This window comes from Entelurus aequoreus, linkage group LG19 (assembly GCF_033978785.1).
Source record: "Entelurus aequoreus isolate RoL-2023_Sb linkage group LG19, RoL_Eaeq_v1.1, whole genome shotgun sequence".
Taxonomy (NCBI): domain Eukaryota; kingdom Metazoa; phylum Chordata; class Actinopteri; order Syngnathiformes; family Syngnathidae; genus Entelurus; species Entelurus aequoreus.
Window position 1 is genome coordinate 45,530,345 of NC_084749.1, and position 24,590 is coordinate 45,554,934.

At 41.1% G+C, this 24,590-nt stretch overlaps 1 protein-coding gene across 5 annotated transcripts in view; it reads left to right on the forward strand.

Moving 5' to 3' along the window:
* LOC133635399 (contactin-associated protein-like 4) overlaps positions 1-24,590 on the forward strand; it is a 207,247-nt gene that overhangs the window by 147,370 nt on the left and 35,287 nt on the right. For all 5 annotated transcript variants that reach the window (XM_062028564.1, XM_062028565.1, XM_062028566.1 and 2 more), the window contains 4 exons: positions 783-945; positions 5,400-5,524; positions 9,005-9,175; positions 20,332-20,550. In XM_062028564.1, coding sequence (XP_061884548.1) covers positions 783-945; positions 5,400-5,524; positions 9,005-9,175; positions 20,332-20,550 — 678 coding nt within the window. The remainder of the gene's footprint in view (positions 1-782; positions 946-5,399; positions 5,525-9,004; positions 9,176-20,331; positions 20,551-24,590) is intronic.

Here is a 24,590-nt window from a genome sequence, read left to right on the forward strand (position 1 = left end):
TCCATGTCAGAAAACCAACACATTTAGCTGAACTGCAGCAATTTTGTGGTCAAAAATTCCAGTAGAAGCTTGTGGATGGCTACCAAAAGCGCCTTATTGCAGGTAAACTTGCCAAGGGACATGTAAGCAAGTATTAACATTGCTGTATGTATACTTTTGACCCAGCACATTTGCTCACATTTTCAGTAGAGCCATAATAAATTCATAAAAGAAGCAAACTTCATGAATGTTTTTTGTGACCAACAAGTATGTGCTCCAATCACTACATCACAAACAAATAAGAGTTGTAGAAATGATTGGCAACTCAAGACAGCCATGACATGATGTTCTTTACAAGTGTATGTACACTTTTGACCACCACTGTAGATTATGGGACAAATATTGATCCATCATAATATCATCAAACACTGTCTTTTATGGCCTTAAATCTCTAATTTGTGGGCCCAACCAGATAAAAGATATGATCTCCCTCCATACTTTGTCATGTTTTGAAATCTTAAAGTGTTGAAGGAAGTGTCGTCCACCAGTTTGAAATGTCAACCTTGGTAATGTTGGGTAAATCTTTTCAATCTTAAGAGTGTATAGATACACATCCTCACATTCAGCCATCTTTTTGATGATACCTGCTGTGCATATCGGCCTAAACCGTTATAAGAAGGTGGTGTTATTGAAATGTTGCGCATCACTAAGACATTGGCAGTTGCAACACGAATCTTTGCGGTGGATTAGTTAAATCAAGTATCAATGTCAAATTCCTTGCGGTAAGGGTCTGTATGTTTCAGACAGTGCATCGCTCAGCAGGTGGATTGGAGGTCAAGGTCCTGGACAGGTCCAGAACCACTGGGATGGAGCTCTGCAGCACAGTGAACTGTGTTCTTGTGGCCTTCACAACAACTGTCTGAGTTCAAATATCCAGTGCAACTGTGACACAGGCAACAACCAATGGTATGGCAATGCATAACTCCTAGGGTTTTACAAAGGGGTGGAAAGTTTCCGGTAAATTTCCGGAAATTTACCACGGGAAGTTAAGCTTGGGAAGTTTGGAAATATCTACCATTTTTTGGATTATTCAAAGTTGGACACCGTCCATGGGAATTAATGGGAATATATGGGAATTAATGGGGAATTTGTCACGACGAGGGGGTTTTCGCATCTTACTGCGAGGATTGTTCTCCCGGGATGCAAACAGACTTTTCCGGACAAAGGTAGCAGGTAGGAACATATTTATTCTTGACTCTCAAATAGGTGAAAACAAAAAGGCGCACAAGGCGAAGGCACAACTTAACGCAGAAAACCAAAGCTAACACTTAGCCTGAACTATGGACATGAAACAAAAAGTCGCTAACCGTGGCATAAATAAACAAAACTTACTTGGCAAGGCATGACACAATCCGCATGAACTATGGTATCTCCAGAAAACAAGCATGAACATAGCATGAAACAATCGCATGAATACAAGCATGAAAAGAACAATGTCGCCAGACCGACTAACTGGCAACGACAGGCTTAAATAATAGTCTCTTGATTAGAAACAGGTGTGTCCCGAACGCAAGAGGTAGGTGAAAATCATAAGTCGTCAAGGAAACTAAAACAAACAAGGGTGCACAAAAACAGGATCTATTGGAGTCTTAAACTAACAGATAATAACAAAAAAAACATGATCCAGACCACAGATCATGACAGAATGACAATAATGATATATTATTGTGCACTTGTCTATATGCTGCTGCATCTTTGTGGCATTTTTGACGTAGCTCTTTGCACATTATTTGCAAATGTACACCGCCTTCATGCCTACATTGGTTGGGGTGAAATGTCTCCACACATCATACGTGGCATTATTCTGTTTGTATTTATTTATTCTTGTAAAACACTAATGCAATGCCACACACACAGATATAAATAGTCAGCTAAACAATTGGAGTAGTCTTTAAAAATATTTGACTGATGGACAAATGAATAGAAATAGGCTAGATGAATAAATGAACAGTCAATCAGCATGCTAAATCAAACTATTAGCTGCATTCTTGTATGACAACAGAATGTCTAGCAGAACAGAAGGCAGAAGGAAACCACACCTTTTGATTTAGTATTTGCTTGTTGAACTTTACACATCACAAAAAAAGGTCAATTCGGATCGCTAACGTTGTTAGCCTAAATGAAAAGGATTTAACATATAGAAAATTAGCACTGCACATGTGATGGAGGAATGCACCGTGCAGGGTTGAAATTATACCGAATTTGCATGAAATCAGGTTGTTTTAGCTAATAATCATGCTGCAAGATCTAGCATGTTGCATTCAATGTTTATTCCCATTAATTCCCCATTAATTCCCAAATATTCCCATTAATTCCCATGGAAAGTTTTCAACTTTGAATATTCCCAGAATTTTGCAACCCTAGTTACTCCTATGACTTAATTTACCAAATTTCATGAGGAAATTGTCCTACACACTTTTTTTTTTTTATATACAAACCCTGTTTCCATATGAGTTGGGAAATGGTGTTAGATGTAAATATAAACGGAATACAATGATTTGCAAATCATTTCCAAGCCATATTCAGTTGAATATGCTACAAAGACAACATATTTGATGTTCAAACTGATAAACATTTTTTTTTGTTGAAAATAATCATTAACTTTAGAATTTGATGGCAGCAACACGTGACAAAGAAGTTGGGAAAGGTGGCAATAAATACTGATAAAGTTGAGGAATGCTCATCAAACACTTATTTGGAACATCCCACAGGTGAACAGGCAAATTGGGAACAGGTGGGTGCCATGATTGGGTATAAAAGTAGATTCCATGAAATGCTCAGTCATTCACAAACAAGGACGGGGCGAGGGTCACCACTTTGTCAACAAATGCCTGAGCAAATTGTTGAACAGTTTAAGAACAACCTTTCTCAAGCAGCTAGTGCAAGGAATTTAGGGATTTCACCATCTACGCTCCGTAATATCATCAAAGGGTTCAGAGAATCTGGAGAAATCACTGCACGTAAGCAGCTAAGCCCGTGACCTTCCATCCCTCAAGCTGTACTGCATCAACAAGCCACATCAGTGTGTAAAGGATGTCACCACATGGGCTCAGGAACACTTCAGAAACCCACTGTCAGTAACTACAGTTGGTCGCTACATCTGTAAGTGCAAGTTAAAACTCTCCTATGCAAAGCGAAAACCGTTTATCAACAACACCCAGAAACGCCGTCGGCTTCGCTGGGCCTGAGCTCATCTAAGATGGACTGATACAAAGTGGAAAAGTGTTCTGTGGTCTGACGAGTCCACATTTCAAATTGTTTTTGGAAACTGTGGACGTCGTGTCCTCCGGACCAAAGAGGAAAAGCACCATCTGGGTTGTTATATGCGCAAAGTTGAAAAGGCAGCATGTGTGATGGTATGGGGGTGTATTAGTGCCCAAGACATGGGTAACTTACACATCTGTGAAGGCACCATTAATGCTGAAAGGTACATACAGCTTTTGGAGCAACATATGTTGCCATCCAAGCAACGTTATCATGGACGCCCCTGCTTATTTCAGCAAGACAATGCCAAGCCACGTGTTACATCAACGTGGCTTCATAGTAAAAGAGTGCGGGTACTAGACTGGCCTGCCTGTAGTCCAGACCTGTCTCCCATTGAAAATGTGTGGCACCTAAAATAGCAGAAGGGAGACCCCCGGACTGTTGAACAACTTAAGCTGTACATCAAGCAAGAATGGGAAAGAATTCCACCTGAGAAGCTTCAAAAATGTGTCTCCTCAGTTCCATAACCTTTACTGAGTGTTGTTAAAAGGAAAGGCCATGTAACACAGTGGTGAACACGCCCTTTCCCAACTACTTTGGCACGTGTTGCAGCCATGAAATTCTAAGTTAATTATTATTTGCCAAAAAAAAATAAAGATTATGAGTTTGAACATCAAATATGTTGTCTTTGTAGCATATTCAACTGAATATGGCTTGAAAAGGATTTGCAAATCATTGTATTCCGTTTATATTTACATCTAACACCATTTCCCAACTCATATGGAAACAGGGTTTGTAGTTTGCATCGTCAATATTTTCGAAGAAAGCGTTTATTTTTTGTCTTGTCTTAAATTGTGTTGCGTTTGTGTGTAAAAGAGACCGGTCATAACTGTGAAGTAAGACAAACAGTGATCCACCAATCAGCATTTGTGTGGTAAGGCATGGATTTTTTTATATTAGCTGAAACTATTAAGAAATGTCGTTTATGTTATACTGTACCTGGGAACTGTTTTAATGTGCGGAAACATGTTACGCTGGTTTTCTTTCTTTCTTTTTTACACAAATGGAGTGGAAATAATGCAAGGATCAATACTATGATGATACAGTAAACCCTTGTTTATCGCTATTAATTGGTCCCGGGCCTGACCGCAGAAAAGTACCACTGATAGTCACACACACACACTAGGTGTGGTGAAATGTGTCCTCTGCATTTGACCCATCACCCTTGATCACCCACCCTCTGGGAGGTGAGGGGAGCAGTGAGCAGCAGCGATGGCCGCGCCCGGGAATAATTTTTGTTGATTTAATTACCAATTCCAAACCTTGATGCTGAGTGCCAAGCAGGGAGGGAATGGCTCCCATTTTTATAGTCTTTGGTATGACTCGGCCGGGGTTTGAACTCACAACATTATTTATTATTTATAACCCAGACACTCTAAGAACTAGGCCACTGAGTAAGTCTGTGAAGTAAATTATTATTAAAAACGTAATATTTTCAGCACTAAAGCATACAAAATATGGTATTTAGCATTATTAGAGCCCACTCGACATGAAATAACATCTACATGGACACCATAACACTCTTTTAATCCAATATATTAATGTTAATTGATGAATCCAATCAGTCACCACGATACTGAACAGCGTGCTATGATTGGTTTGGTCTCATCTTGTGGCCAATACTACTGTATTTGTTAGTTAATTTAGTCATTTTACACTTGAAAATGCTTAATTTAGCCCCAAAAATACATTGACTATGCTTTAAAAAATGATGAATGGTGCACGTGTGATGGTATGGGGGTGTATTAGTGCCCAAGACATGGGTAACTTACACATCTGTGAAGGCACCATTAATGCTGAAAGGTACATACAGCTTTTGGAGCAACATATGTTGCCATCCAAGCAACGTTACCATGGACGCCCCTGCTTATTTCAGCAAGACGATGCCAAGCCACGTGTTACAACAGCGCGGCTTCGTAGTAAAAGAGTGCGGGTACTAGACTGGCCTGCCTGTAGTCCTGTGGTCTATTGTCTTAATTGTTTAATTTGAATTAATATTTGCGTTCCTATTTTTTTTATTTATCATTTTCTTTTTTTCTTCACTGTTTTCTTCCTGTTCCTATTTGCTATCTTCATGTGTCCTCTCCTTCCTGTAGGACTAAGTATTCAGGTCTCCTCACCCTTAAGGAGACTCTCCCAGTCCGGTCTCTGGTCCTGGGCGGCATACAGCCAGGGTTAGAGTCTGCCTACAAAGTGGGACCTCTACGTTGTCATGGAGACAGTAGGTTCATTTCCTTTGCTGGGTTTCAAAATGTGTACTTATTTAAATGTATGAAGTTAAAACAGAAGTTAGCAGACTTATCCTCCTGAGTTTGTTGTCTATTTCTTTTGTCAGAGTTAAAAATAGCCCCGTTATACTGCTTCTCAGAAGGATGGACTGAATTGTACAAATACAGTGGTGGTCAAAAGTGTACATACACTTGTCAAGAACAAAATGTCATGGCTGTCTTGAGTTTCCAATCATTTCTACAACTCTTATTTTTTTTGTGATTGGAGCACATACTTGTTGGTTACAAAAACATTCATGAAGTTTGCTTCTTTTATGAATTTATTATGAAAATGTGAGCAAATGTGCTGGGTCAAAAGTATACATACAGCAATGTTAATATTTGCTTACATGTCCCTTGGCAAGTTTACCTGCAATAAGGCGCTTTTGGTAGCCATCCACAAGCTTCTGCTGGAATTTTTGACCACTCCTCTTGACAAAATTGGTGCAGTTCAGCTAAATTTGTTGGTTTTCTGACATGGACTTGTTTCTTCAGCATTGTCCACACGTTTTAAGTTGTCATTTCATTTCATTTTTTATTTATCTCCTTCATTGATGTGCATCTCTGATCAATAGACAATGAAACCTCAGCAACTAAACACACATTTACACACCAATGCCTGAGAAGGAAGAGGATGAAGAAAATCTTATATTTTCCTGCCCCTTTCAACATAATACGTAGTCTTACTTAATGGATAGCATACAAACCAAACAAATACATCCAAATATAATGAAAAAACACACCAAAAAAACACAAGTGCAAAATTTCATGAAGTACAAACCGAACAAAAAAAAAGTAATACACACCTCCCAGGATGATACAAAACAAATACAAAACCAGACAAAAAAAATAAGTAAAATAATAAAGATAAAGCAAAATGTAAAGTCCCCAAGTCAGGACTTTGAGAAGGCCATTCTAAAACCTTCATTCTAGCCTGATTTAGCCATTCCTTTACCACTTTTGAGGTGTGTTTGGGGTCATTGTCCTGTCGGAACACCCAACTGCGCCCAAGACCCAACCTCCGGGCTGATGATTTTAGCTTGTCCGGAAGAATTTGGAGGTAATCCTCCTTTTTCATTGTCCCATTTACTCTCTGTAAAGCACCAGTTCCATTGGCAGCAAAACAGGCCCAGAGCATAATACTACCACCACCATGCTTGACGGTAGGAATGGTGTTCCTGGGATTAAAGACCTCACCTTTTCTCCTCCAAACATATTGCTGGGTATTGTGGCCAAACAGCTCCGTTTTTGTTTCATCTGACATCACATGGACAAAGATTAGAAATTCTGGAGGAAACTTCGGTGGTCAAAGTCCTGACTTAAATGTGTGGACAATGCTGAAGAAACAAGTCCATGTCAGAAAACCAACACATTTAGCTGAACTGCACCAATTTTGTGGTCAAAAATTCCAGCAGAAGCTTGTGGATGGCTACCAAAAGCGCCTTATTGCAGGTCAACTTGCCAAGGGACATGTAAGCAAATATTAACATTGCTGTATGTATACTTTTGAGCCTCACATTTTCAGTAGACCCATAATAAATTCATAAAAGAAGCAAACTTCATGAATGTTTTTTGTGACCAACAAGTATGTGCTCCAATCACTACATCACAAAAAAATAAGAGTGATTGGAAACTCAAGACAGCCATGACATGATGTTCTTGACAAGTGTACGTAAACTTTTGACCAGGACTGTATAAATCCACTTGATACCCGCTGGGAGAAACACGGGTCATAATGTTTCTAATTGCCCTACAGCAGGGGTCGGCAACCCAAAATGTTGAAAGAGCCATATTGGAGCAAAAATACAAAAACAAATTTGTCTGGAGCCGCAACAAATTAAAAGCCATATTACATACAGATAGTGTGTCATGAGATATACATTGAATTGAGAGGACTTAAAGGAAACTAAATGACCTCAAATATAGCTACAAATGAGGTATAATGATGCAATATATACATATAGCTAGCCTAAATAGCATGTTAGCATCGATTAGCTTGCAGTCATGCAGTGACCAAATATGTCTGATTAGCACTCCACACAAGTCAATAACATCAACAAAACTCACCTTTGTGCATTCACGCACAACGTTAAAAGTTTGGTGGACAAAATGAGACAGAAAAAGAAGTGGCATAAAAACACGTCCTAGAAAGTCATACATGTAAACAAACTAAGGTGAGTTCAAGGACCGCCAAAATTAGTAGGACAAAACGGCGCTCGCCAAATACTCGAATCAGTGAAGCATGTTTAATATAAACAGTGTGCTTTATAACAATTAGGGAGGTGTGTGTCATGTTTGTCCTCCTACAGAAACCATATTAAAACAAAAAATATATTTTTTTCCCCTCATCTTTTTCCATTTTTCATACATTTTTGAAAAAGCTTCAGAGAGCCACTAGGGCGGCGCTAAAGAGCCGCAGCCGCGGGTTGCCGACCCCTGCCCTAGACCAGGGGTTGGCAACCCGCGGCTCTAGAACCGCATGCGGCTCTTTAGCGCCGCCCTAGTGGCTCTGTGGAGATTTTTCAAAAATGTATAAAAAATGGAAAAAGATGAGGGGGAAAAAATATATTTTTTGTTTTAATATGGTTTCTGTAGGAGGACAAACATGACACACACCTCCCTAATTGTTATAAAGCACACTGTTTATATTAAACATGCTTCACTGATTCGAGTATATGGCGAGCGCCGTTTTGTCCTACTAATTTTGGCGGTCCTTGAACTCACCGTAGTTTGATTACATTTATAACTTTCTCCGACTTTCTAGGACGTGTTTTATGCCACTTCTTTTTCCGTCTCATTTTGTCCACCACACTTTTAACGTTGTGCATGAGTGCACAAAGGTGAGTTTTGTTGATGTTATTGACTTGTGTGGAGTGCTAATCAGACATATTTGGCCACTGCATGACTGCAAGCTAATCGATGCTAACATGCTATTTAGGCTAGCTATATGTACATATTGCATCATTGTGCCTCATCTGTAGGTATATTTGAGGTCATTTAGTTTCCTTTAAGTCATCTTAATTCAATGTATATCTCATGACACACTATCTGTATGTCATATGGCTTTTAATTTGTTGCGGCTCCAGACAGATTTGTTTTTGTATTTTTGGTCCAATATGGCTCTTTCAACATTTTGGGTTGCCGACCCCTGCCCTAGACTTTAGACCCCTTTGTTTATGCATTAAAGATAGAAGTAGTGATCTCAAGTGAACTATGTTGCTAGTCCAAACAGCACAACCTACAGAGACTCACAAATAGTTTCTTAAATGAATGTCTGTCATGAAGGAGGCTGCCGAGCTGAGAGCTAAAGGAGCTGAGAGCTGAGAGCATCTACTGTGGCAATTATCAGTCTAGTTGACTTTAATGTGCTCGCTCATGATTGCGTAACACCAAATTGCTCCTGTAATCATCAAGCCCTTCTGTTTTTTTTCCAGAAGGTTTTTGGAATGCCGCACTGTTTGACAAGGAGACATCCTACCTCCACTTCCCCACCTTTCACGGGGAGCTGAATGCAGACATCTCCTTCCTCTTTAAAACCACGTCCTCGTCCGGGGTCTTCCTGGAAAATCTGGGCATCAAAGATTTCATTCGAATTGAACTGAGCTGTGAGTAAACTCTCAAATGTTTTATTATATTTGAGGTTAATTTGACTTTCTTTTTTTTGTTGTTGCTTTTGTCTGCATTTCTTTCTCTCACTCAAAACACAGCAGGGCAGACCAGTAAGGGGAAAATAAGGGAGGTTTTCTTTGAAACTGAAGGAAATTCTGGTTCCAATTAAATGTATTTTGACTGCCTGACTTTATGTTGCCTGAGTGTTCCATTCAAACAGCTCCATTTTTGTTTCATCTGACACCACATGGACAAAGATGAGACCTTCTGGAGGAAACTTCTGTGGTCAGATGAAACAAAAATTGAGCTGTTTGGCCACAATACCCAGCAATATGTTTGGAGGAGAAAAGGTGAGGCCTTTAATCCCAGGAACACCATTACCACCGTCAAGCATGGTGGTGGTAGTATTATGCTCTGGGCCTGTTTTGCTGCCAATGGAACTGCTGCTTTACAGAGAGTAAATGGGACAATGAAAAAGGAGGATTACCTCCAAATTCTTCAGGACAAGCTAAAATTATCAGCCTGGAGGTTGGGTCTTGGGCGCAGTTGGGTGTTCCAACAGGACAATGACCCCAAACACACGTCAAAAGTGGTAAAGGAATGGCTAAATCAGGCTAGAATGAAGGTTTTAGAATGGCCTTCCCAAAGTCCTGACTTAAACGTGTGGACAATGCTGAAGAAACAAGTCCATGTCAGAAAACCAAAACATTTTGCTGAACTGCACCAATTTTGTCAAGAGGAGTGGTCAAAAATTCAACCAGAAGCTGGATCGGATCGCAGCCGAGTGTGAAGCGACTGGGATGAGAATCAGCACCTCCAAGTCCGAGTCCATGGTTCTCGCCCGGAAAAGGGTGGAGTGCCATCTCCGGGTTGGGGAGGAGACCCTGCCCCAAGTGGAGGAGTTCAAGTACCTCGGAGTCTTGTTACGAGTGAGGGAAGAGTGGATGGTGAGATCGACAGGCGGATCGGTGCGGCGTCTTCAGTAATGCGGACGCTGTATCGATCCGTTGTGGTGAAGAAGGAGCTGAGCCGGAAGGCAAAGCTCTCAATTTACCGGTCGATCTACGTTCCCATCCTCACCTATGGTCATGAGCTTTGGGTTATGACCGAAAGGACAAGATCACGGGTACAAGCGGCCCAAATGAGTTTCCTCCGCCGGGTGGTGGGGCTCTCCCTTAGAGATAGGGTGAGAAGCTCTGTCATCCGGGAGGAGCTCAAAGTAAAGCCGCTGCTCCTCCACATGGAGAGGAGCCAGATGAGGTGGTTCGGGCATCTGCTCAGGATGCCACCCGAACGCCTCCCTAGAACCAGGACACGTTGGGAAGGCTATGTCTCCCGGCTGGCCTGGGAACGCCTCGGGATCCCCAGGGAAGAGTTGGACGAAGTGGCTGGGCAGAGGGAAGTCTGGGTCCGACCCGACCTCGGGTAAGTGGAAGAAGATGGATGGAAACCTCTAACGAAGTGGTCACTGCAAAGTTCAAACTCGTGCGGCCTTCGACTCCTCTTCCACTTTGTCACCGTCCTCTCCGAAAATCTTGCACTCTTCAGCCCTTCTTGATTTCCTCTGGAGGAACTCTGAAGAAACGTTCGTACAGCCGAAAACAAGGCCAGCATAGGGCTTTGTTCTTCCAGAAAGGCTAAATGGCGCCTCGTACCCGCTGAGAACAGACGCTGCTTGACCACCACGCATATTTAATGACCAGGATGTGACGTCATTCAAATCCCAGCAATTGGTAAGACTAGTTGGTTTTGCATCATGGGTCCCTTTTACTGAGGAGCAGAGAAGAGAGAGATAATTAGAAAATATGATAACAATAAAGACTAATTTATAGAAAAGTGTAATGTGTATTTTTTAGTAAGGCCAAGCCCAGTCCACCACAGGCAGTCAGGACCTGAGAGTCCCCCAGAACACATCCTCACTGCCCTAACAGACCGCCACACAAATCATTCTTAAATTGGGGCATCACTGTGCTTTCTTTCCATTGTCTACATCACCCATGAGCGGGGGCCATGTTGTTTCCACACAAAGGTCACCACTCCGATGACTAAATCTGTAAATATGGATGTATGCAGTCTGGTTGTGTGCTCATTCATATATACATATTTGTTTAACCTTTTCTCAGTACATGTCACATCGGTAGTCTAGAGGTTTGTAAAATCCCAATCCACATACGCTATGTTGCCAAAAGTATTTGGCCACCTGCCTTGACTCACATATGAACTTGAAGTGCCATCCCATTCCTAACCCATAGGGTTCAATATGGTGTGGGTCCACCTTTTGCAGCTATTACAGCTTCAACTCTTCTGGGAAGGCTGTCCACAAGGTTGCGGAGTGCGTTGATAGGAATTTTCCAACATTCTTCCAAAAGCGCATTGGTGAGGTCACACACTGATGTTGGTGGAGAAGGCCTGGCTCTCAGTCTCCGTTCTAATTCATCCCAAAGGTGTTCTATCGCAGTGGTCCCCAACCTTTTTGTAGCTGGGGTCAACGCTTGAAAATGTGTCCCACAGACCAGGGTTTTTTTTTTTTTTTTTTCGTTTTTTTTTTCTGTTTTTTTTTCCATAAAGAAATACAATCATGTGTGCTTACGGACTGTATCCCTGCAGACTGTATTGATCTATATTGATATACACATGCACAATATGTATATATTGTGTTTTTTATGTTGATTTAATTTTTAAAAAAATAAATAAATAAAAATAAAAATATTTTTTTAATTACTTGCGCGGCCCGGTACCAAGGCCCGGTGGTTGGGGACCACTGTTCTATCGGGTTCAGGTCAGGACTCTGTGCAGGCCAGTCAAGTTCATCCACACCAGACTCTGTCATCCATGTCTTTATGGACCTTGCTTTGTGCACTGGTGCACAGTCATGTTGGAGGAGGAAGGGGCCCGCTCCAAACTGTTCCCACAAGGTTGGGAGCGTGGAATTGTCCAAAATGTTTTGGTATCCTGGAGCATTCAAAGTTCCTTTCACTGGAACTAAGGGGCCAAGCCCAACTCCTGAAAAACAACCCTACACCATAATTCCTCCTCCACCAAATTTCACACTCGGCACAATGCAGTCCGAAATGTAGCGTTCTCCTGGCAACCTCCAAACCCAGACTGGTCCATCCGATTGCCAGATGGAAAAGTGTGATCCATCACTCCAGAGAAGGCGTCTCCACTGCTCTAGAGTCTAGTGGTGATGTCCTTTACACCACTGCATCCCACGCTTTGCATTGGACTTGGTGATGTATGGCTTAGATGCAGCTGCTCGGCCATGGAAACCCATTCCACGAAGCTCTCTGCGTACTGCACGTGGGCTAATTGGAAGGTCACATGAAGTTTGGAGCTCTGTAGCAACTGACTGTGCAGAAAGTCTTTGCACTATGCTGACCTTTCTGTCAGTTTACGTGGCCTACCACTTGGTGGCTGACTTGCTGTTGTTCCCAAACTCTTCACTTTTCTTATAATACAGTTGACTTTGGAATATTTAGGAGCGAGGGAATTTCACGACTGGATTTGTTGCACAGGTGGCATCCTATGACAGTTCCACGCTGGAAATCACTGAGAGCGGCCCATTCTTTCACAAATGTTTGTAGAAACAGTCTCCATGACTAAGTGCCTGGTTTTATACACCTGTGGCCGGGCCAAGTGATTAGGACACCTGATTCTCATCATACTTTTGGCAATATAGTGTATGTTACGAATCTGATTGTGGCGTAAAGTACATGTTTAAAATTCAAACTCAAAAATAGCGGCAGGTTGCTTGTTTTCTTTAACTGCGTCGTAGCAACAACAGCTGCTCTGGAGGGAACATTGGCAGCACATACTCACTCACATATGAAGCAGCATCAAGAGCAAATTGGTTAGATGGTGCTCAAGGATGCTTGCAGACTGGTGGAGCTGGAGATCAAATCAACCATCTTCCAGTTTCCGGCCCACAGCCACTCTATCACGGTCACCGTGAGCAGTTTTGCTCCTGCTGTGTCAAAAGGCTGACGTAATGTCAGCATCTTCACCATCACAATTTCAAGTCGAGTGCGGTTTTGGATGTTAAAAGTAATTGTTGATGATTTTCCGTCAGTCAGTATGAGAAATAAAAATACATTTTAGGTCACCTGTTATTTAGTAGACTTAATAGGAATTATTTGCATTTACCGAATGCCCAAAAAGATGAAATACTAATATTGTGACAGTAGATCTGTCAGAATAATTGTATATAAAACATCACACAACTTTGCGTTCCATTGAGGTCAGGTCCTCTGTGTGTCAGGTTCAAACACTAATGACATCTATTAAACCAGGGGTGTCCAAAGTGCGGCCCGGGGGCCATTTGCGGCCCGCAGCTAATTGTTTACCGGCCCGCCACACATTCTGGAAATGCTATTGCAAAAATTAAAAAAACATTCAAAAAAGTGGAATGAGGTGAAATCTAACTAGAAAAAGTTGCAATGTTGACACAAAGCTGCCATGCAGGCTTTGTTTTATTCTTTTGTCCATATTTATTTTTCTTTTTTTGCCATTGCTCCAAAAAAAAAAAAATCAATGTTATAATGAATTATTGACATATTCAAGGCTCCAATTATTTTAAATATTTCACTTTAAAATGTTTTATGTGGGAAATATTGCATATATTGTGTGGTTGCCATACAAAAACATCAACATTTTATTTGACAAAAGAGCATAAAACAAACAAAATAATAGTTCATACGTAAAATGGACAGATATATCTGAAGTTGAGCTCGTAACTTAAGTGTTGAAAGTAATTAAAAAACTAATAAAAATGTATCACTTTCTGAGTGGGGCACCTTTTGGATCCCAAATATATTTAATGGGATTTTATTTATCTTTTCACTGTGATTACTCAAAAATAATAATGAATTAAAATCAATGGTGTCCTGCATTATTGATATTTTTAAGGCTGTAATTACTTCACATCAAACATTGCTTTCTGAATGTTTTGGGCAGTGGGGAAAATACTGCATATTTCAGTTTTATTATAAAAAACTAAGTTGTCTTTGACAGAAAAGGCATAAAACCTTTTTGTTTTTTTAAACTTTATATCAACCTGAAGTTGATATATTGTACAGATTTACTGTAAGCGATATATAAATAAATAAATAATAATTTGACTTGTTTTTAACATTTTAATGACTTAGACCCTTTATGGTCCCCGGGAGCCCTAAAGGTAAAAAACCAACAAAATCCATATATTTTGTTATGGTTTGAAAATGAAAAATATCAAAATGGCCCCTGCATGCTTTAATTTTTCCATGTGCGGCCCTCAGTGGAAAAAGTTTGGACACCCCTGTATTAAACATACAAGAAGCAAGGAATCATGCAGAGACAGAGTTCAATTTAGCTCATGAGGAGAACGCATGGAGCTGCACACTCAGTCACAGTCTCGCCCTGCGCTCTAAGGTACAGCTCCCGCGTCCCTCTATTTATTCAGGAGTTCCACAGTCAACATCACTGAGGCCGCCTCTAAGAGGAGTGGTCACATACATCATGCAAAGCAGGTCCAGTACGCACAATACGTGACGGAATGTGCTGGGGCCTTGTGATTGCCTTGTTTCTGCTTCGTCCGCGTGCTGTCATCTTATCTTCGTTGAGGTCCTTCAAGTCCTTGGCTGTTAGCGGGCTAAAACAAAGATAACACCTGTGGCTGAGGCCACCCCTCAGACAAAAAGTTTTGTCCTTGCACAGATAGAAAAAATGCAGCTTGAGCACAACAGCTAATAACTATAGCAACGGACTTTAAGCACACTAAAGTTGTGTGATAATATATATACATGATTATTCTAACACTGCGAGAAGACAAAAGCTGTCTTTCATCTTATCAAGCAAAAAGGCTTGTAAACCTCCACTGTGTCGGTCTCCCTGATCTATTGGACAGCCACAGGAAGACCTTGTCACGACCCGAGATCTGCAAAGCAGAGAGGGAGCAGACCCCGACCTCGCTTTAGGCACCTTTTCTTGGAACTGTTTATGACCGAGTGCAACAGCTATTTATGACCACATCCCCTTAGGAGCAGCTGCGTAATGCAATGTAATGCTATGTAACCATTCATCCATCCATTTTCTACCGCTTGGCCCTTTTGGGGTCACGGGGGATGCTGGAGCCTATTTCAACTGCATTCGGGCGGAAGGCGGGGTACACCCTGGTGTTGCCAATCAACTTATCCCCAGGTGCAGGTCTTTGGAGGTGGGAGGAAGCCGGACTACCCGGAGGGAACCCACGCAGTCACAGGGAGAACATGCAAACTCCACACAGAAAGATCCAGAGCCCGGGATTGAACTCAGGACTACTCAGGACCTTCGTATTGTGAGGCAGATGCACTAACCCCGTCTTTCATCTTATCAAGCAAAAAGGCTTTTAAACCTCCACTGTGTGCGATGGGATGCGACGCGGAGGCGTCGGGCTCCCTGATCTATTGGACAGCCACAGGAAGACCTTGTCACGACCCGAGATCTGCAAAGCATAAAGGGAGAAGACCCTGACCTCGCTCTAGGCACCTTATCTTTGAACTGTTTCTGACAAAGTGCAACCGCTGTTTATGACCACCTCCCCTTAGAAGCAGCTGCGTAATGTAATGTAATGCTATGTAACCAGAAAAGGCCCTAATAAAAGAGGGGGCGTGGATAGGGATGATGTTCGAAACCGGTTGTTCGACAAGAAAAGAACCGATTCCATGGACTCAAATCCCTTTTTGAGAACCGGTTCCCGTTATCGAGGCCACTATAGTAAAGAAAAAGAGTTGGTTCTTTATTTGAATCCCTTGGAACGAATCCCATCCCACAGGAAATGCCCTGTGGGACGGCAATGTTATGCCCATTTGATTGTAGACAATACTAGATGAAAATACTTACGCGTTATTAGTCTGGCCACTTCCGGGTTGGCGACGTCAGTTCAGATCATGAGACAATTGAAAAGTAGACAAGTTGTGTTAGCTCTTACAAGCCTTGGAAAAGATAAGTCTGTAAGTAAACTGTTTAACTTGTTTACGTAACTCAATATTAAGGTGGAAAGTGGTTAAAGGCCTACTGAAATGAATTTTTTTTATTTAAACGGGGATAGCAGATCTATTCTATGTGTCATACTTGATCATTTCGCGATATTGCCATATTTTTGCTGAAAGGATTTAGTATAGAACAACGACGATAAAGATTGCAACTTTTGGTATCTGATAAAAAAAAGGCTTGCACCTACCGGAAGTAGCGTGACGTAGTCAGTTGAACATATACGCAAAGTTCCCTATTGTTTACAATGATGGCCGCATGAAGTGAGAGAGATTCGGACCGAGAAAGCGACAATTTCCCCATTAATTTGAGCGAGGATGAAAGATTTGTGGATGAGTAAAGTGCAAGTGAAGGACTAGTGGGGAGTTGAAGCTATTCAGATAGGGAAGATGCTGTGAGAGCCGGGGGTGACCTGATATTCAGCTGGGAATGACTACAACAGTAAATAAACACAAGACATATATATACTCTATTAGCCACAACACAACCAGGCTTATATTTAATATGCCACAAATTAATCCTGCATAAAAACACCTGCGTGTTTGTTATGCTAGCTCCTAGCTCCTCTGCTAGCTCCTAGCTCCATAGAACACGCCAATACAATTCAAACACCTGATCAACACACACAATCACTCAGCCCAAAAGACCGTTTACCTAACCCAAGGTTCATAAAGCTTATATATTTTTAAAAAGTTACGTACGTGACGCGCACATACGGTCAAGTTATCGAATGTTTAGCAGCCAAGGCTGCATACTCACGGTACCTGATATTCAGCTGGGAATGACTACAACAGTAAATAAACACAAGACATATATATACTCTATTAGCCACAACACAACCAGGCTTATATTTAATATGCCACAAATTAATCCTGCATAATAACACCTGCGTGTTTGTTATGCTAGCTCCTAGCTCCTCTGCTAGCTCCTAGCTCCATAGAACACGCCAATACAATTCAAACACCCGATCAACACACACAATCACTCAGCCCAAAAGACCGTTCACCTAACCCAAGGTTCATAAAGCTTATATATTTTTAAAAAGTTACGTACGTGACGCGCACTTACGGTACGGTACGTGTTATGCTAGCTCCTAGCTCCTCTGCTAGCTCCTAGCTCCATAGAACACGCCAATACAATTCAAACACATGATCAACACACACAATCACTCAGCCCAAAAGACCGTTCACCTAACCCAAGGTTCATAAAGCTTATATATTTTAAAAAAGTTACGTACATACGCAAAAAAAAGCCAAAGCTGCATACTCACAGTAGCACGTCTGCGTCTTTGTCATCCAAATCAAAGTAATCCTGGTAAGAGTCTGTGTTGTCCCAGTTCTCTACAGGCGTCTGTGTATCCAAATCAAAAGTCCTCCTGGTTAGAGTCTCTGTTATCCGAGTTCTTCCATCTTGACTGCATCTTTCGGGAATGTAAACAAAGAAGCGCCGGCTGTGTACTGTTGTGGCTGACTACGTTCGAAAAATACGTCCATTTCGCACCGACAACTTTCTTCTTTGCTTGCTTGGCTTCCTTCTCCATAATGCAATGAACATGATTGAAACAGATTCACGAACACAGATGTCCAGAATACTGTGGAATTATGAAATGAAAACAGAGCTTTTTCATATCGGCTTCAATGTGGAAGGCATACCCGTGTTCGTCGGGCTACGTCACGCGCATACGTCATCCTCAGAGGCGTTTCGAACCGGAAGTTTAGCGGCAAATTTAAAATGTCACTTTATAAGTTAACCCGGCCGTATTGGCATGTGTTATAATGTTAAGATTTCATCATTGATATATAAACTATCAGACTGCGTGGTCGGTAGTAGTGGGTTTCAGTAGGCCTTTAAATTTGATACTAAGATGTTTATTGAAAAACGATTTTTGTGCACTGTTTCAATGGATGTTTTGAGGACTTAAAATGGCTGCCAGTCGTGTATTTCCACCATCGAAATAATTTTTTGGAAGAAAAATTGTTGATTGATGACTGTGGTGTTCTTAGTGTCATAGTGTGTGTTGTTAATATGTTCCAATAACAGCAGAAGTGCACTTTTTGGAGAGCTGTATTATTTTCAGTTTTGTGCCCAAGGGACTGATTTTATGTAACACTATATTATTATTTACACACCTATAGTGATCACAGAGACAGGTTGTTTTTGTGTTACTGTATATATTTGTTTTTCTGAAAAATCCCACTTAATATACTAACAGTTAATATTTATTTATTTAATTTTTTCAGGGGGGTAACAGTCAATATTTATTTATTTATTTTATTTTTTTGTTATAAAATAAAAGTGAGCTTTTGTTAAACCAAATATTGTTTTTTTCCATATACAACAACCTATCTGGATTCGATAAGAGAATCGATAAGGAATCGGTTCGATAAGAGGATTTGATAATAGGCTCGAACTCGATAATTTTTTATCAAACATCATCCCTAGGCGTGGAACTCCCTCGTCGGGGCGTGGGACGACAATGTACAAGTGTACAGGTCTACGCGCTCTCCTCATGAGCTAAATTGAATCCTGTCTCTGTTGGATTTCTTTGCTTCTTGTCTTGTCTAATAGATGTCATCGGTGTTTGAACCTGACAAGATCATTCAAAGAATATTTTATATCGTTGTTATAACTTTTAGAAGAGCATGTTCTGCATGCATTGTAAAAGGAGACATCCCTAATTGAGTCAAACCTGAGCATCTTAGGTTAATGATCGGTGTCTCTGCCCCCCCCATCCAAGCATGCACAGCTGCGCCGAAAACTGTAATTGTGGTGATTGATGTCACATACCTAAAGTATGTTGTCAGCATGGAGACTTGGCCGCACTGGCTGGAATTAGTGCCTGGAGCGGCAGTCTGCTAGAACTCACGTCCAGCTGACCCTGCCAACAGACGGGAAGAAGTCACTTCACAGCCATGATGATGGAAGGGCAAATTATTTTCTGCTTCAAACAATCAATTCTTTTTTTCACATTTATTTCAACATTATGGCATTTCCAAAAATAAGGCCATTCTATAACCTTCATTCTAGCCTGATTTAGCCATTCCTTTACCACTTTTGAGCTTCATGGAATGGGTTTCCATGGCCGAGCAGCTGCATCTAAGCCATACATCACCAAGTCCAATGCAAAGCGTCGGATGCAGTGGTGTAAAGCACGTCGCCACTGGACTCTAGAGTCATGAATCACGCTTTTCCATCTGGCAATCTGATGGACCAGTCTGGGTTTGGAGGTTGCCAGGAGAACGCTACATTTCAGACTGCATTGTGCCGAGTGTGAAATTTGGTGGAGGAGGAATTATGGTGTGGGGTTGTTTTTCAGGAGTTGGGCTTGGCCCCTTAGTTCCAGTGAAAGGAACTCTGAATGCTCCAGGATACCAAAACATTTTGGACAATTCCATGCTCCCAACCTTGTGGGAACAGTTTGGAGCGGGCCCCTTCCTCTTCCAACATGACTGTGCACCAGTGCACAAAGCAAGGTCCATAAAGACATGGATGACAGAGTCTGGTGTGGATGAACTTGACTGGCCTGCACAGAGTCCTGACCTGAACCCGATAGAACACCTTTGGGATGAATTAGAACGGAGACTTGAGAGCCAGGCCTTCTCCACCAACATCAGTGTGTGACCTCACCAATGTGCTTTTGGAAGAATGGTGGAAAATTCCTGAAAAAACGCACTCCGCAACAGCTTTTCCCAGAAGAGTTGAAGCTGTAATAGCTGCAAAAGGTGGACCCACATCATATTGAAGTATTTGGCAATATATATATATATGTATGTATATATATATATATATATATATATATATATATATATATATATATATAAGTTTAATTTTGGAAAAGGCAACAAATGCTATTTTACCAGTGCTTTAGGTAGGTAAAAAAAATTTTTTGGACTATATTTAATAAATGAAAAAATATTTATTAAAAATATTTATTTATTTAAAAATATTTATTAAAAATATTTATTTATTAAAAAATATTTATTAAAAAATATTTAATAAATGAAAAAATAGATAGTTTCAGTTATTTTCGTTATTCAACGGAATGGCTCCATTTAGTGTTTAGGTTCAGCTTTGTGTGTGATTCCATGTGTGTCGGTAATATTGTCATCTTTATTATTCTGCCTCGTCTGATTCCATACCTCTGCAGCTCCATTTGAGGTCCTCTTCTCCTTCGACGTGGGCAACGGCCCGCTGGAGGTCAGCGTGAAAAGCGGCGCGGCCCTCAACGACAACCGCTGGCACGGCGTCCGAGCCGAGCGCAACGTGAAGGAGGCGTCGCTCCACGTGGACGACCTCCCCGCCGCCGCGCAGGAGGCGCCGTCCGATGGCCAGATCCACCTGCAGCTCAACAGCCAGCTGTTTGTAGGTGAGACGCAAGTACGGCTTGGTTACCTCTGGTATTATTTCTCACGTGGTTTATTGGACATGGACAGTCAGAACCTGAACGGGGGTGAACATTTGCTCCGTTGGCTCTAGAATCTCAGCTGACGTACATAAAAGCTTACAGCTGGAAAGATGTTATTACCGTCTCTCGTTCTGCAATGGGCTCAGCCATTGTGTTTAACTAGCTGCCTTTTTTAAAAATTTTAGCACTCATTCATCCTTTTATGAGTGCACCATTGAGATGAATTCATCTTGCTGGTTCTGTTGCCATGACGATGGGTTGCACAATATGATGTTATTGCCAATGTCTACTAATCAACAAGAGTGACATCATTTGATCAGAAGGCCGTTGATGGCGCCAGGGCCGGCCCGTGGCATAGGCCGTATAGGCAAATGCTAAGGGCGCCGTCCATCAGGGGGCGCCACGCCAGTGTCACAAATGTTGGAGAAAAAAAAAAAAGAAAAAAAAAAAGTTGGTACTATTATTTGTAAATACAAAAAATAATCCCACGTTAATTAAAATGCAAAGTAAAGCCTATTTAATAGAAATATTATTTGTTACAACATTACGCCCCCTCCCTTCCCATATCATGACTCTTTTTGGACGTCACCGCATCAAAAAATCAACACAAGATGTCAAAACGGCCAAAACTGTCAGGTGCCCAGGGAAGAAAAAAGAGAAAAGAAGAGGAGAAACGAGAAAAAGACAGAGGTAGCAGGTAGGTAACGTTAGCCTACATGAAATTATTTGTCTGTTACAGAATGTGATAGTAACCTGGCTTTTTAGCATTAAGCTAATGTTACATGATTCGGCAATTGCTAATCAATAAATAGCTAGTTCTGTTTTAACATCGGGTTAATATTGTGGAGGGGGCTAAATTGTTATGGAAAATAATAATGTAACGTTAGGTAATTACAGTATTCCCACCTTACATTCCTCAGGGACATTTGTATTAGATCTTTTAAGCAGGTGTTTTTTGTTGACATTGTTATTGCCTTCTGGTTAGCTAATGTTTGCCCTGCAGGTAATAGTCACTTTTCCACCCCTTTATATATTAGGTATAGTTGTAAGCCTAGTTGTTAAAGTGCACATCATTAATGTTAATTAAGCAATATCACATGAGAGGGAATGCTGTTTTTTAATTTGAGCACTGCTGTGATTCGGTTAAAGATAATCATAACATAACATTCTCATATAATATGTTAATTTGCTTTCTTTAAGTAAAAAAAAAGGTCAGGTGAAGTGTGAGTATACACACTTCACTGCCGATGTGGGGGGGGGGGCCACCTAAAATCTTGCCTAGGGCGCCAGATTGGTTAGGGCCAGGCCTGGATGGCGCGATCCTCGGATGCAGAGAAGGCAGGCGGCGTGCAAGCCCAAGATTCTTTCATTAGGTATCAAGCAGAGTATCAAAAATAAGGAACACCAGCATGGGATAAGCAGTGGCGCGGTTGGGAGAGTGGCCGTGCCAGCAACCTGAGGGTTCCTGGTTCGATCCCCACCTTCTACCAACCTCGTCACGTCCGTTGTGTTCTTGAGCGAGACACTTCACTCCTTGCTCCTGATGGGTGGTGGTTAGGGCCTTGCATGGCAGCTCCCGCCATCAGTGTGTGAATGTGGATGTTAGAATAATTGTAAGTTATCACAAAAAACTTTGTGTTACATTGAGTGTCTGGTGAGAAGACAAAAGCTGTCTTTGGAACCTACCAAGATTAAGGCTCGTAAAACTATACTGTGTAGGGGGGGAAGCAAGATGAAGGTGTTCTGTTTTCTTTCATGTATGGCAGGGGTGTCCACACATTCTGGAAATACTATTGTAAAAATAAAAAAGAACATTAGAAAAAAGTGGAATGAGGTGAAATCTAACGAGAAAATGTTTTAATTTTTTTATTTTGTCTTTCTTTATTTTTCTTTTTTTGCCATTGCTCAAAAAAAAAAAAAAATTATGACAAAAAAATCCATGTTGTAATGAATTATTTTCAGGGCTCCAATTACTTCAAATATTTCACTTTGAAATGTTTTATGTGGTAAATATTGCATATATTGTGTAGTAGCCATATAAAAACATCGTTTTCTTTGACAAAAGCGCATAAAACAAACAAAATAATAGTTCCAGCATAAAATGGACAGATATATCTGAAGTTGATCTCGTAACTTAAGTGTTGAAAGTAAAAGAAAAACCTAATAAAAATGTATCACTTCATGAGTGGGGCACCTTTTGGATCCCAAATATATTTAGTGATTTTTTTATTTATCTTTTCACTGTGATTGCTCAAAAATATGAAATAATTAAAATCAATGGTGTCCTGCATTATTGATCTTTTAGGGCTCTAATTACTAAATACTGCATATTTCAGTTTTACTATAAAAAATAAAAAACATTTTTTAATTTGTATTACTTTATATCAACTTGAAGTTGATATAGAGATTTCCTGTAAGCGTTAAATAATTAAAAAAGAATAATAATCTGACTTATTTTTAACATTTTAATGACTGAGACCCTTTATGGTCCCCGGGACCCCTAAAGGTAAAATAAATAAAAAATCCATATATTTTGTTACGGTTTGAAAATTAAAAATATCAAAATGGCCCCCACATGCTTTAATTTTTCCGTGTGCGGCCCTCAGTGGAAAAAGTTTGGACACCCCTGATGTATGGTAATCAACAGAAAGATATTGTTCTAACCCAAGGACTTCAAAGCGGAGAGAAAGCAGGACCAGACTCCCCTCCAGTCGACCTCTTCTTGAACCTCCTTTTTGAACTATTTTACGTCCCCCTTTTTGAACTATTTTACGTCCCCCTTTTTGAACTATTTTACGACCTCTTCTGTTGAGCTGTTCGGTAACTAAAGGCAACGCTGTTTACGACCCACTTCCCTCTCGAAGTGGAAGCTGTGGTCGGAGAAAGTCAAATAAAGAAGGGGGAGTACAATCTTTTGCCAGAGCGTGCTGAGATACTGTACAAGGGTACAGTGTACAGGCGACTCGCCTCAATTGAGTCCAAGTTGAATTCTGTCTCTGTTTGATTCTTTGTTCTTGTCTTGTTTAATAGATGTCATCAGTGTTTGAACCTGACAGTGGAAATAGTGTCAAAGCGCTTTGAGTACCTTGAAGGTAGAAAAGCGCTATACAAGTACAACCCATTTACCATATGGGTAAAAATGCACAAGAAAGTACATAAACTGCAGATGTAGATGTGCGTACTGTTACGATGTACAGGGGAAGAAGACGGCACAGACAGGACGGGGCGTCGTTTAGCTCTGTATTTATTATCAAACATTATTAATGTAAGGTTCAAACACTGATGACATCTATTAAACAAGACAAGAAGCAAGGAATCAAACGGAGACAGAATCAAATTTGGCTCAATGAGGTGAAACGCCTGGACTGTACTCTTCGTACCGTCTCACCACGCTCTGACGAAAGATTGTAGTGTGAAGTGAATTGTTTATATAGCGCTTTTCTCTAGTGACTCAAAGCGCTTTTACATAGCGAAACCCAATATCTAAGTTACATTTAAACCAGTGTGGGCGGCACTGGGAGCAGGCGGGCAAAGTGTCTTGCCCAAGGACACAACGGCAGTGACCAGGATGGCGAAAGCGGGAATCGAACCCTGGACCCTCAAGTTGCTGGCATGGCTACTCTACCAAGCGAGCTATGTACGCCTCCTCTTTTATTTGGACTACCCCTGACCACATGGCAACAGCTGTTTCTAAAGGGAAGGGGGTCAGAAACAGCCATTGCCTTTAATTACAAAACAGTTCAAAGAAAAGGTCGGTTCAAAGAAGCGGTGCCTGGAGGAGAGTCTGGTCCTGCTTCCTCTCCGCTTTGTAGTTCTCGGGTCAAGACAAAATCTTTCCGTGGATTACAATACGTCAAAGAAACAGTCAATCAATCAATCAATGTTTATTTATATAGCCCTAAATCACAAGTGTCTCAAAGGGCTGTACAAGCCACAACGACATCCTCGGTACAGAGCCCACATACGGGCAAGGAAAAACTCACCCCAGTGGGACGTCGGTG